This window comes from Syngnathoides biaculeatus, chromosome 18 (assembly GCF_019802595.1).
Source record: "Syngnathoides biaculeatus isolate LvHL_M chromosome 18, ASM1980259v1, whole genome shotgun sequence".
Classification (NCBI taxonomy): Eukaryota; Metazoa; Chordata; class Actinopteri; order Syngnathiformes; family Syngnathidae; genus Syngnathoides; species Syngnathoides biaculeatus.
This window is the reverse complement of record NC_084657.1, coordinates 15,158,286-15,172,583: the sequence shown is the minus strand read 5'-3', so window position 1 is coordinate 15,172,583 and position 14,298 is coordinate 15,158,286. Positions and strand designations below refer to the sequence as shown.

Genomic DNA, 14,298 nt, shown 5'->3' with positions numbered 1-14,298 from the left:
TTCTCACAGAAGGATGAATTCAAACGTCCACACAGACACGAAGTATTTCTTTTAAAACATATTTTGTTCTACAATGACACATTTAGGCTGTCGGGTACATGCCTAAGCAATGAGATGCGCCATAACACCTCACATTTATTGCTGAAGCCAGAAAAAGGAATCATTTGGTATAAAGTTGTTGTCCAGTCAGTTTTTATATTTAATTTAAAACAATATATTTAGTTTAACCTATCATTTATTTCATTATTTTTATTTAGGAAACTGCAACTCTAAGTTCTAAACATACCCAAAACACTTTAGCTACTGTCAAAAATGTTGTTTCTGTAAATGTGTTTTGAGATGTTTAGTTTGGTCTGAAGCCAAACAATTTTTTATGGTTATTTACTATTTTAAAATCATTTCAGTTAAACAATCAAATATTTTTGGGCTTTAAGTTGTTGTTTTTTTCTTTTTAGCTCAAGACAACAATTCTTTGTGCAAGTATTAGGAAAAAAAAATGTCCAAATTTTATTTGTGTAGTTTAAAAAAATATTTCACCACTATCAGTGAATGACAAAAAAAAAATGCCTTTTTTCCCAAGATTTTATAATTTTAGCTAAAAAAAAATCCCTTCTACATACAAAAAAAGGTATTTTTCAAATTTTACTTACATGCAGTATTTAAGTAGATTTTTAAAGCATTTTTTTACTAAAATATAAAATTTGTGTCCTGGCACTGGACCAAAAAAATGGGCAAAAAGTTCCAATTATATTTAAATTTTTTATCTAAAAAAAAAAAAATCTGTCTTCTGTGTATGCAAAAAAAATGTAGTTTTTAGATTATTTAATTTGAGCGATTATACTATTGTCCAATTTTTGACGACAAAATAAAATCTGTTCCTATCGATGCAGTTATAAAAATGGATGTAGAAAACAGAATAGAAAAGTGTTTTGAAAGAAAATGTTGTTAACCTCATAGCACAGTTAGCCAATGCCATTTCTATCATCTTATCAGCACAATATAAATAAAAAATACTAATGTTCCCAGTCAAAGTTTTTGTTTGTTTGTGTATATTCTAAGTCATTAAGTTCCGCAAAAATTGACTTGAGGCATTGGGACTTTTCTGCCTTTGTTAATTTTTTTTCTTGTTTTCCACACACAAAAATACAAAAAAAAAAAAAAAGACAAGTATGCTATTAGGCTAACAATCTGTGTTTGTGTGGACGTCCCCCCCCCCCCCCCCCCCCCCCGGAACAATGCAACATTTCCCTGCTGTAAATACACTTTTTGATACGAATCCCCCCCCCCCCTCGCCCGCTGAGGAAAGCGAGCGAGCGAGCGAGCCGAGTCACGTGGCCGACGGCGGCTGCTCCGGGTGCTTTCGTTTGCCCGGGCTTGTGGAAGAAAGGGGGTGAGAAGTGCACTGCTGATGCTGGTGGAAATGGGGTCTCCGGGCCACGGTGCCGGGCGAGGGTGGCGGCGTGGAGTCTACGGCACTTAAATGTGAACAAGTTGGGCTCGCGCAGCCTCCTCCTTGAAGGTAGCGAACGCACTTCTTCTTCCTCCTAAGGACAGTCACAGACAGTTATCTGGGAATAAACCCGGATGGCACAACGTCAATAACCAAAGAAATACAAACAGTACCACACAAAACATACACAAGTACAACACAGCCGTCTGGAACAACTATACTAGTTATACAGAACTATAACTTTGAGTTCTATTTTACTTCATACTGAAAAATATCACCCTTTTTCCTCATTTTAATGTAAAATAAAATTAATTGTCAATGAAAACTACTTACAGCAATCTAAATAAAAAGAAAATATATGTATGACTGATTTATTATTATTTCTTTCAATATATACTTGCAATGGGCACGGCGGGTGACTGGTTAGCACATTTGGCTCACAGTTCTGAGGAACAGGGTTCAAATCCCAGCCCCACCTGTGTGGAGTTTGCATGTTCTCCCCTGTGCCTGCGTGGGTTTTCTCCGGGCACTCCGGTTTCCTCCCACATCCCCAAAAACCTTCAACATTAATTGGACACTCTAAATTGCCCCGAGGTGTGACTGTGGGTGTGACTGTTTGTCTTCACGTGCCCTGCGATTGGCTGGCGACCAGTTCCCCGCCTCTTTCCCGTTGACAGTTGGGATAGGCTCCAGCACTCCTCGTGACCCACGTGAGTATTAGCGGCAAAGAAAATGGACAGATGCATATTCACAATAAAATCCATCCATCCTCACGAGTGGCGCAGGAGTGCTGGAGCAAATCCCAGCTGTCATCGGGCAGGATGCGGGGCACACCCTGAACTGGTTGCCAGCCAATCACAAGGAACATAGAAACAAACATACATTCACACAATCACACCTACGGGCAATTTAGAGTGTCCAATTAATGCATGTTTTGGGGATGTGGGAGGAAACCGGAGTGCCCGGAGAAAAGCCACACAGGCACGGCGCAAACATGCAAACTCCGCACAGGGGGGTCCGGGATTGAACCACGGTCCCCAGAACTGCAAGCAATCTACAGCTGCGAAACCATGCCGCCCAATAAAATCCCTATATGAGTAACATTTTTAAAAAATATCAAATCCAGATTTACTTATACATACACATGTATTACTATATACCTATAGTCCCTTCCATAACTCAATAAAATGACTTTTCTGAGCAGAATTAGAATAGTTAGCATAGAGGCTAGAAGCGTTAGCAAGCAGTGAGCCGTCAACACCAACAAATGCGGAATCGAAGTCAGTCTTTGTCTTGTCGGACAGGCTGAAATGGGGCTCAGGGGGGGCGCTGTGGAGCAGGTGAGCGGGTGGTGTACGTGGTGGTGGGTATTACACACCTGCAGGGACCGCACCAATCTGTCTGCTGCTTGAGGCCAAAGCGAGCTCGACATTTCTTAGGGGAGCCAGGCTCTGAGCCGCAACAACACCACCACCACCACCACCACCAAAGACACACAAGGAGAAGAACAGGCATCAAAATGGCGGCCATGCGGTGAAAACGTTAGGAACAAACGCACACTGTTAATACACACGAGTTAGTCAGGTCCTTTCACGCAGAGATCAGAGCTGGAAAACGAGATTTAGCCAGCCTTTGACACAGAAGCCTAGCCAAGCAAAAGTTTCACGTAGCAACACTGCATCCCATCATTTTGGGTTAGTTTCTGCTGTAATGGATATTTCCCCTTTTCACAAAGAGATCCTGCTCCCAAAAACAAACCTACAAAAAAACAACAACATCGTCAACGCGATAACGGTAATTTCACACGATAACCCAGCAAAGGAGAAGTGTCGGTTACCAAACTGATACTTGAGGAGGAACATTTCCAGATCGGCTTTGGTGTGAAAGTGAGACTTGGGTGTTAAACTCCCGTTTTTTTTTTCCACCCCGCTGACTGCTTTCATACATCTGCCGCCCAAAACTTTTATTTCAGCTGTGATACTACCTCGAAAGGCAGAAAATAGTTTTAGTATGACAACTGCTTTCAACACAATCGAGCTGTAGAAGTGAGTGTCAGATGTCACATTCGCGCAGGTGCCATTCTATCTCTGTTGCCACTTACGATGCCGCAAAATTGCCGGGTTGACATTGAAGGTGCGAATTGTGTTCAACAATAGCCCGGCATGAGCTGGAGTTGTTCCATCGTGGTAAAACTCCCCTAATGTAGCCTCTGCTCCACTCTGTCAGGGCCCCGACATTCCCGCTCAGGTTGGTAAATGACGGCTTTGTTATTGACGAATGAAAAATGAGTCAGACGATGAACACGGCGTGGCAGGAGAAGCGGGCATTAGGGGGAAAAAAAATCCTGATACGGCCTGGGAAAAATATTGGGTCGACTTGGTGCCTTTTAGACAGCACAGTGAAGGGGAGAGGTGGAAAAATTGCATCTTTTACAGATTGTGTGAAAAACGTTTCTTTTACTTTTAAGGGCACCTCGCTATATTTATGTTCTACATTTATATACATTTATATATTTATTTTTTAATGACCCATTTTTTTATTTTTTTGAAAAACCTTGTTCACCCCAAAATTATTTTCTAAAATTGCTGCTCTGCTGTTGCATCAATTTTCTAATTATGTGACGTTTAAGATGCAATGTTATCGTGGCATTTGCATTGAATTGTAGTATCCATTACATAGTATTATATCAGCAAGGTAGCAGTTATACTGCTTTTACTCACATGGTTGGATGTAATGTTGCTAGCATAGCGGGGTCAACGGTTACCTGCTTGCGCTAGTGAACTGCCAGCTATGCTGTTAGCTCAATTTTGCCATTTGTACCTGTGACCAGTTAAGATGCGGCATTAACTGTAACGTTAGCATAGTATGGTTGTAACACATGATAGCATTATACTAGCAAGGTAGCAGTTATACTGCCTTTACTCGCATGGTTTGATGTAACACTGCTAGCATAGCGGGGTCAACAGCTACCTGCCTGCGCTAGTGAACTGGCAGCTATGCTGTTAGCTCAATTTTCTATTTGTACTTGTGGCATTAACTGTAACGTTAGCATGGTATGGTATGATAGTATTATACTAGCAAGGTAGCGGTTACACTACTAGCACTAGCAAGATGGTGAATTTGCTGTTAGCACAAGCAAGATGGCGGTTATGTTCAATTCTTTTAATTTATACGCGTGTACGTTTAAAATGTGGCATTACTGCGATGTTAGCGTGTTATTAGCTTAGCATTAGCATTTGTACCTGTGTTGGGGTCCTGCTGCTTCTCCCTTTTCCTCCTCTTCTTCTTTCCCTGCAAGACGACAAACACGATTTGACTGACTGGGTGAGAATTCCAAACCATTAGCAAATATTAAGTTTAGAAATCATAATACAAATATGCTAATTAGCTTCGGTCACATTTGTAGTAAAAAGCTTGTTTGCAGGACAACTCGCACCGGTCATTTTATTAGGCACACCTTGACACTCTAATGACATCCAATACAAGACAATTTATATTAAAAAAAAATACAGAACTCTATTGTGGCAAGTTTTGTTGGGCATAAATAATACAACATTTTTTCAACACGTACAAGAACTTTTCATACACTTATAATTTTAAATTTAAATGAGTAAATGATAGAGTATGTTCTCACAATTCATTAAAAAAAGTTTTGATTTTTGTCATATAGTCTGGTTTTATATTTTAATTAAATGGTAAATTTAAACTGTTTTCTTCATTATATTATAAATGTAAAAATAAAACAAATATATTCACCACTGAAAGGAGTACTATTTCATTAGTTTAAAAACAGTTTATTTTTTTTAAATATATATTTTAAAAAATAATTTGTTAAAATGTTAACTAAACAATTTACTTTTTGAAAGTTGATTTCCAATGTGAAAAAAATATATTGAAAATAAAATAACATTTTTTAAAAATATAACAGATGTCATGCGCTTTTCCTCTTAAAGATGTTAGGTAATTCATTATTTGTTGTTAAAATGTACAACAGTGAAGGCATAACATAACTTAACTAATGATAACCCCTGAAAAATGATCATTATGGAAATTTTGTATTGGACATAATTAGATAGAACAGCACAGGTGTCCCTAAGTGTCCCACAAGTATGAATACGACATCATCATCATTACCGTCGTCGTAAAAGTGTTTGTGGCGTGAGCTGGTAACCATAGCAACATGCAAGCCGCTGTCGCCCCTCGCGAGGAAGGAAGCATGCGGAGGGAACGTCGTGCGGCCGTCGTTTGCTTTACCCACAATCCCTTTCATGCACGCTGGCGTATTGGCCACGCCCCTCCCCCAGCACAGACAAGACGAGTCCCTACCCAATCGGCTTTACTCTTTTCGGCTGCCGCCTCCTGCAACAGGTCAACAGCACACTTAAGGCAACAAGTGCTGTGCTGCCATGCGTATGTATGTGTGTGTGTGTGTGTGTGTGTGAGGAAGAGGAGGGTGATGGTCATGATGAAGATGTAACGGTGGTCTTACATAGTTGTCGCGTGCAGACCAGGTGGGGTACAGTTGCATGTGAAGTTGTCTCTCTTTGCGTGCCAGCTCGTAGTACTTGGCTTGCTCCTCACGTGTCAGCGCATGCCACTACACTCACACACACAAACACACGCGCACGCACAACTCATTTCAGGCGTGGCAATCGCAAATAAAAACATCAAACTATTGCAAATTATTATACTAGATTGTGGGGTGGCACATAACACATAAAATTTATGAATTAACTGAGCATTTGTGACAAGTCTTCCCCGTGTATATAAGGTGAAGGTAACAATGATCAGATGACTTATTTTTAAATTCATTTTAATCCTGGATATGAGTAATGGTATATTATCTGAATGAACACAAACTATGTGACTATTTAATATTTTGTCCTGCTGCATTCCCTGTGTTTTTGGCAATTATAGAATTTTTTTTCTTTTTTCTTTCATTCTTGTCCATCCATCTGTGTGCATTTGCATACCCTTCGTCCGAGTATCTGGTTGATGGCGGCGCTCTCCTTGAGCGTGCACTCCGCGATGACCTTGGCCCTCATCTCCTTCATGTAGAGCATGAAGGCATTGAGGGGCTTCTTGATGACGGGCTTCTTGGGCTCCTTCTCCCGCTTGGCCTCTACGTGCGGCTTCCTGATGGGAGGAGAGGAGGATGGAGACTTACGTATTGGTTTTGGGCTCCTTAAATGTCAAGTGTCATGAAGTGGATGATTTTTTTAGTATGTTATTAATGAATAAACGGCAGCTGGTATGGACCAATCCTTTTTTTCACCACAAAACGTGATTTTGACGCGTATGGCTTTTTGTAACTTCTGCCATGAAAATCCTCTCGAGGGATTTGTTTTCGACAAGAAGCAGGAAGTGACGTTGGAGGCAGTAGCGCGCTCAAGCGGACTAATTTCTTTCAATTAGTTTTTACCTGCGGGAAGGTAGCTCTTTGTTCCTTCATGTTAGCCAAAATGCCGGCTCGTCGCATTGCTGGATATTGCTCGAACACTCGGGAGGATGGGTTCATTCTTCATACTTTTCAAAATGACCCGGTTTGTCATGACAAATAGATTGCACAGGTGCAAAGGACGAGAGCTTCTTGGGTTCCAAATGACAGCTAGGTTTCTATACAGCCACTACAAAAGGAACCGATCCAGGTTCAGCATGGCAACGACAGAGGTGTTATTTGCTTTTTTTTTTACAAGTTGACATATGATCAAAATGATGACACAACTCTGGTTGAAGTTTGACTTTAAGTTGAAGGAAGGGAGCCTTTGATACTCTCATATGTCTCTGCAGAGTACCATGAGCACTGACTGACGTGAGTGCAAACACAAAACACAGCCGTGTCCTGGCTGGTCCACAAATACAGGAGGTAATCCAGACTTGTCATAGCAAAACAAAATTAAAAAAAAAAAAAAAGAGATGACATTCTGCTTACGAAACGCAGTACAGGGTTAATGAGACCTGTTTTATGAATCATTTATTTATTATTTATACATAGATTTATACAAGGAGGCCCCATAACTCAGTGGCTAGAGCATTGGTTTGGTAAACCAGGGGTTGCGAGTTCATATCTCACTGGGGCCTCTACTCCCCAAGTTGGGTTGCGTCAGGAAGGCCATCCGGCGTAAAAACTGTGCCAAACAAATACGAGCGTTCATCTGCAATGTCATGCTGTGGCGAACCCTGACGCGACAAGCCGAAAGAAACTTAGTTTTACATTTGTTTATACAATCGTTAATTAGGGTTACTTTATTTTAAAATGTGATTTATAGTTGTTTACTCATGTTGGAATATGTAAAAGTTTGAATTGTGACCTTAGAACTGGACCGAGCACTAACAATAAACCGTGGTGTCCAGGTTAGTCTATCCATCCATCCATTTTCTTTGCCACTTATCCTCACGAGGGTCACGGGGAGTGCTGAGCCTATCCCAGCTGTCAACAGGCAGGATGCGGGGTACACCCCAAACTGGTTGCCAGCCAATTGCAGGGCACATTAAGTTAAACACCCATACTCACAATCACACCTAGGGACAATTTAGAGTGTGCAATTATTATTGCACGTCTTTGGGATGTGGGAGGAAACCGGAGTGCCCGGAGAAAACTCACGCAGGCACAGGGAGGACATGCAAACTCCACACAGGCAGGGCCGGGATCGAACCCGCGACATCAGAACTGAACTTATAAAGTTTGGGGTTCTTCCCTACTACTACGATACTATTAGCAATGGCACAGCTGTGAACCCAAAACAAAACCAGTATGCAAGTTTTCGCCAACTGACTGGTACTTACGGGTACATGCCCCTGTCATAATGCTCGTGTTCCTGTTTGCCTGAAGGGGGCACTATGGCAGGGTGCGGGATGCCTGTGGGGTGCATGCCGGACGGGCCCAGCATCAGAGAGTGAGAGAACCTGTACAACCACACGTACACACAAATATAAATATTTATATTATAACCATAAGTTTTGATTACGAAAAGTGAAGAGGAGCTAAGCCAAATAGTATGATGAGAAGCTGAACAACAATCAGGGTGTCTTGTAACATTCCCTGTTCACCAATCAAAATTTAGCTCAGCCCATTTGGTACCTTTCAATGTGGATTTATACACGACACACAAACACATACTGGCAACACTCCACTAGAGGGCGTGGTAGCTTAATGATGTTAGAAAAGAGCAGCAGCATCAACAATGAAGCTCTACAGATCCCATCCATCCATTTTCTACCCTGCTTATCCTCACTCGGGTCACGGGTATGCTGGAGTCTATACCGAGAAGCCGGGTACACCCTAAACGGATCGCCAGCCATAGAAACAGACAATTGTTCACACTCACACCAATGGACAAGCTAATCTTCAATTAAAATATATATTTGATGTATTTCGGTGGAACGGTGTGGCAGCTGTTAAGCGTCTGGCTCGCAGTTCTGAGGACTGGGGTTCAAATCCCACCTGTGTAGAGTTTCCATGTTTTCTCCGTGCCTGCGTGGGTTTTCTCCGGGCACTCCAGTTACCTCCCACATTCCAAAAACATGCAACATTATTTGGACACTCTAAATTGCCCCGAGGTGTGATTGTAAGTGCGACTGTTTGTCTGTATCCGTGTGCCCTGCGAATGGCTGGCGACCAGTTTCGGGTGCACCCTGCCTCCTACCCGATGACAGCTGGGATTGGCTTCGGGACTCCCCCAACCCTCGTGAGGATAAGCGGCAGAGAAAATGGATGGATGGATGTATTTTTTCATCTACATAGCCTAGCAACAAAAAAATGCAAACAAGAAAAAATATAAAAGCAAATACACTTAAAAATCCAAATGATCTTTAAACGGCACACGGATAATTAACTATAAAATCAAAAATATAAAAAAAACATTTAAACTGCACTGACTTGTCATATATTTCCCTTTTGAAATACTTAACAAACATTTTTAGCTAACAACGCAGGAGAAGAAAAAAAACTGGAATAAGAAATGACAATAATTCTTTTAGAGCTGGAAACTCAAATCAAAACTAATCAAATAAATAGATGAAGAAAATAATTTGGTGTGTTTGAAACTGCACAAGCTGGCAACCGGTCCGAAAATGAGTAACCCATGAGTGAAACATTCCTTTGGCATGACACTTTTGCTATCTTGCATCAAAAATGGATTAAAGGAAGAATTTTTCACAGTGAAATTTGATCTTATTTAGGATGCTTTCTCTGACTTGTAGTAAACCCTTGAGTCATTTTTAGTTATCCGGCCTCATGGACGTGTACAACAAAGCAGCACACGGGCAACACTTGCGACGAAATAAAAAGCACATTCACGCCGCGTATTACCGTCATTTAAAAAGAGAAAGCAAAACGACACATCAAAGCGGCGGCGAGGGACTCGCACATGGATACACTTCAGCAAAGAAGAAGCGAATTGTTGCCATTTTGGGGAGCAACATTTTTGCACTTTTTTACAGCAGCAGCAGCAGCAGGTGGGTGCGGTGGAGCTGGCTAACTGCTGCAATACCTGCAGTAGGACGAGGCGACGGGAAGGTTGGAGGGGAAGGATTGTCGGAAGCCGGACGGGGATAGTGCGGCGGGGTACACCGTCTGCTTCTGCCTACCACAGCACAACCACAAACGTGCTTCACTTATACCACATTACACAACCTTTAAGTGCAAGAAAAAAAAAGGCAAACAAACAAACTGAAATACATTGAAAAGAAAAAAACACAAAACAGGAAGCAGGTGCAGTTATAAAATACGACAGTGATTAAGTGAAGTAAATATAATGGAAAAGTACATTTGAAATGAAATCAAACACTGAATGCACTTTTACAATTAAAAATAAGTTTAAAAGAAATCTACAAAACTAAAAAAAGCAAGCGCTTCTGATAATGGATGTATGGATGGATAGTTGAAAAAAAATATTAGTTAATAAAATAATACAGTAAATAAACATCCATCCATCCATTTTCCGAGCCACTTTTCCTCACTAGAGTCGTAGGAGTACTGGAGCCCATCCGAGCTGTCATCGAGCAGGAGGTCGGTACGCCCTGAACTGGTTGACAGCCAATTGCAGGGCACATAGAGACAAACAAGCACACCTATGGACAATTTAGAATCTCCACTTAACCTGCCATGGATTTTTTTTGGGGGGTGTGGGAGTAAATTAGAGTGCCCGGAGAAAACCCACGCAGGCAGGGGTAGAACATGCAAACGCCACACAGGCAGGTGTCGGGATTTGAACCCGGGTCCTCAGAACAGTGAGGCCGACGCAAGAACCAATCTTTAACAGTGCCGCCAGTAAATGAACAATAATATATAAAATGGAATTATAAATGAATGAAATAGTGAAAAAGGTAAAAAAAATAGAAATGAAAATGAAGGTGATATAATCCTGAATATATACTAATTTAAATCAAACAATTAAAATGAAGTGTAATATAAAAATAAAATGATTAAAATGAGGAAGAAAAATATTAAATGTAACGACAGTGCAGTTTAAAAACAAAGAGTAAATAAACTACCATTTCAAACAAATACAAACAGTGAATAAGACAACAATCACATTTAAAAGTAAATAAATACAATGAACACGATAAAATGGTAAATGTGAAAACGTTTCAGATAAAATTGGATAGTTACAGAATAAACCAGAGTTGTACATAAAATAAGTAAATATGATAGTAAATAGATAAAATGAACAAAAGTAACTAAAAACAAAACTAAAAGGTAAATGAGAACAAGATGGAAAATTCACCCAAAATGAACAAGACAGAGACCAAATCAAAACATGTTGAAATAAAATGCTAAATAAATAAAATGACAATATAGTAATAGTACGGTAGTTTTTCAATAGTGCACAGAAAAGAAAAAAGAACAGAGATTAGGTTGTAGACTGTTGAAAAATCTATCTATCGATCTGTCAAATACAACTGGAAAATAAATAATTTTTACCACACAGACTAAACGGAGGAAGTATTTTTTTTCCATTACTTTTTTCATATTGTCTTGGATGAAGCAATGAAATGAACTGAAGCAAAATAAACATTTGCTAGTAAAAAAAAAAAAAAAAAAAAAGAGGTTTCCAGGGAACAAATCGCATGTGTGAAAGAATCTTTTGGAGAATCTAATTTGAAGCTGTGAAGCATCGGGAAACCCTGTAGGGGAGTCCAAAAGAGTGTGGGGGGGGGGGGAGATGGGGGTCACCATTGACAGCGGTGTGCCACTATGAGGCTCACACACAAATACACACAAACCACGGGGAGTGGAGGGGGTGGACGGGACACACGCCAGAGAGCCTTTGATATGTGGTATACCCCGCCCACCTTTACAAATTTTCTGCTTTTTACCCCCCCCCCCCCCAATGAATGCACTGACACATCACACTCGCACACAAAATCACACACCACCAAGCTAATGACATGCAACGTATGTTCAAAGTTTCATTTAGGACAGACGGCGGAAAACCAAAAGCCAAAACTTGAGTTTCAATGTGTCCCCGGCACTAAATGTTCAGATCTGGACTAACACGTTAATTTACGTTTAGTTAGTAACATGTTTACACATATGATACAAGTCTGAATTTCATTTGGTCACCCATGTAAATACAGTGAAATAATAAACGCGATGAAAGTAAAGAGACAAAAATGGAACAATCTGGATGAATGGAAATATTCACATGCAGGATGGATGGATCGACAAAATTAGCTAGATTCCAAACATCTATCCATTCATTTTCTTTGCCGCTCATCCTCACAAGGGTCGCGGGGAGTGCTGGAGCCCGAACGTGCAAACTCCACTCAGGTGGGTCCGGGATTGAACCCGAGACCTCAGAACTGTGAGGCCAACGCTTTACCAGCTGAACCACGGTGCCACCCCATTCTAAACATAAACTGAATAAACTATACAGTATATAAAACAATAAAATGCATCTGATAGAAGTTAAATTTAGGTTGGGTAGACTTACGTAAATACAATAAAAAAATAAAACCAAATAAAAAATATATCCCAAAAAAATCTACAAACTGCAGTAGTAAATAAAAAAAAAGTAATTAAACAAAACAGGTATGCTCTGACTCCCATCTTTGTTATTTGTCTTTTTTTTGTGGGAGTAAATACAGTAAAGTACTGAATAAATACCACCAAAAAAAGAAAATAAAAATACTACAAAATGAATTGAATAAAAAAAAAAACCATTACTCATTCGCTGCCAGGCTAACATGGATATTTGACTTCTTAAGACGTCAGTGGGAGTGATTAAGTGAAATTGTACAAAGAAAATGAAAAATGAATAAATATTGATACTGAATAAAATGAGTATGCTTCAAATCTGGTTTTGGTTGGACAAAATAGGGAATAAATAAAAAAATGAAAGAAAAACAAGAAACACTAATTAGATAAAACAAACCTGAGTCAGATTTGACAAATGAACACAATAAAATAGTAAATAAACACATGGAATTAAAAAAAAAAAAATAAAAAGGATTAAAAAATGTGTTCAAAAATCCAATTGCACTAACATTTACCTGTGACTGTTAGTGTTTTCACACGCGTGCTAAAAATTGTGTTGACTTCATTCAGCGCACGATATGTTTTGTTGTAATGCGACACGTTCTTGCAATGCACAAAACAACAATAAGCTAACCCAAGTAGCTCAACCCGGCTAATCTGCCCAACATCGGGGACTGTGGAAGCGTCCGAGATCATTGTCGCAAAACAACAACTTTGGCATTTTCGCAGATTCTTCGCCTTAAAAAGAAACATCATGATGAGGGGCTGGAACAAGGAGATCATCCGGATTAAAGAGGATTAGCCGGTCGTAATTCCTCGCCGAAGACTTCTTGTCCGACAAAGATAAAATTGTTGGCAATCGGGAATATCGGGAGAAAGACTTTGTTTGAAATCCGTGTGACATTTGACGTAATCCGTGAACTACTCAAATCGGAACTAATCCACATCGACAGAGGATTGATGTTAAATGTCATAAATTGAATAACAATTGAATAAAATAAAATACAAATTAAAAACAGGATGTCACAAATAATGGTAATACAAAACCAATTAAAAATACAAAGTAAATAAATATAAGATAGTAAATGAAATTTAAAAAAAATAATTTTGTCAGTAAATGAACATTAAATAGTAAAGAAAATAAAAATGTGCAGGTAAACAAAACATTAAATAGAATAAAAATATCCTGATAAATAAAATAAAAAAGCAAAGATGAATAGTAAATAAATACAACAGAATGATATAGCAAATAATCTAAAAAAATAATTTAAACACAAATATTTATTTATTAAACTTATTTCTAATTTACTATTTACTACTATGTTCATTTGTATTGTACAAATGAGTTAACATGTAGCTCTGATGTTCAACACCACGTTGGTTAGGTTACAAATGTTTGGATTCGAGAAACTTTTTACTGAATTTGGTCTTTCATTTTGGATAAAGACTCCAACCAAAAAACAAATGTATGACATTTTTGCACATGGTGGACGTTGCAAAAAAGTAGGTACTAACGTTCAGGTTTTGCATATGATAAAACCTACGTTTTGGAGTTACATGTTTACATGTTTGTTTATATGCGCGAATTAAATTGTGATGGAGTTTTTTAATTTCATCCCAATTTTTGTGGTATGGTAAATGGTAAACAATCAACAACTTGTCATTTAAGATCAGACAAAATCCTTTTTGGGGATAATTCGATTTTTGGCTGGTTAGCGATCACAAGACTTTCTTGTTCTCTGCAAGTGGCGCTCGAGTTGTCCACATTCCGGAGATCACAAGCGGAGGGACCAAATTATTTGACAGTTGACGAAATGTGTCTTTTAATCAGCGAATAATCATTGATTAATCCTGATTTCAATATCAG

At 39.3% G+C, this 14,298-nt stretch overlaps 1 protein-coding gene across 17 annotated transcripts in view; it reads right to left on the bottom strand.

Annotated features, from left to right (window-relative positions):
• Window positions 1-1,259: 1,259 nt before the first annotated feature.
• tcf7 (transcription factor 7) overlaps window positions 1,260-14,298 on the bottom strand; it is a 47,864-nt gene continuing 34,825 nt past the window's right edge. For 2 of the 17 annotated variants that reach the window (XM_061804106.1, XM_061804107.1), the window contains exons 6-13: window positions 9,943-10,035; window positions 8,237-8,356; window positions 6,424-6,586; window positions 5,940-6,047; window positions 5,777-5,809; window positions 4,693-4,741; window positions 2,829-2,901; window positions 1,260-1,544 (exon numbers count right to left, since the gene is read on the bottom strand). In XM_061804106.1, the coding sequence (XP_061660090.1) occupies window positions 1,328-1,544; window positions 2,829-2,901; window positions 4,693-4,741; window positions 5,777-5,809; window positions 5,940-6,047; window positions 6,424-6,586; window positions 8,237-8,356; window positions 9,943-10,035 (856 nt within the window). In that variant the 3' untranslated portion in view covers window positions 1,260-1,327. Of the gene's footprint in view, window positions 1,569-2,828; window positions 2,902-4,214; window positions 4,271-4,692; window positions 4,742-5,776; window positions 5,810-5,939; window positions 6,048-6,423; window positions 6,587-8,236; window positions 8,357-9,942; window positions 10,036-14,298 lie in introns of those variants that run through there. The other 15 variants (XM_061804110.1, XM_061804111.1, XM_061804112.1 and 12 more) reach the window with 13 other exon arrangements.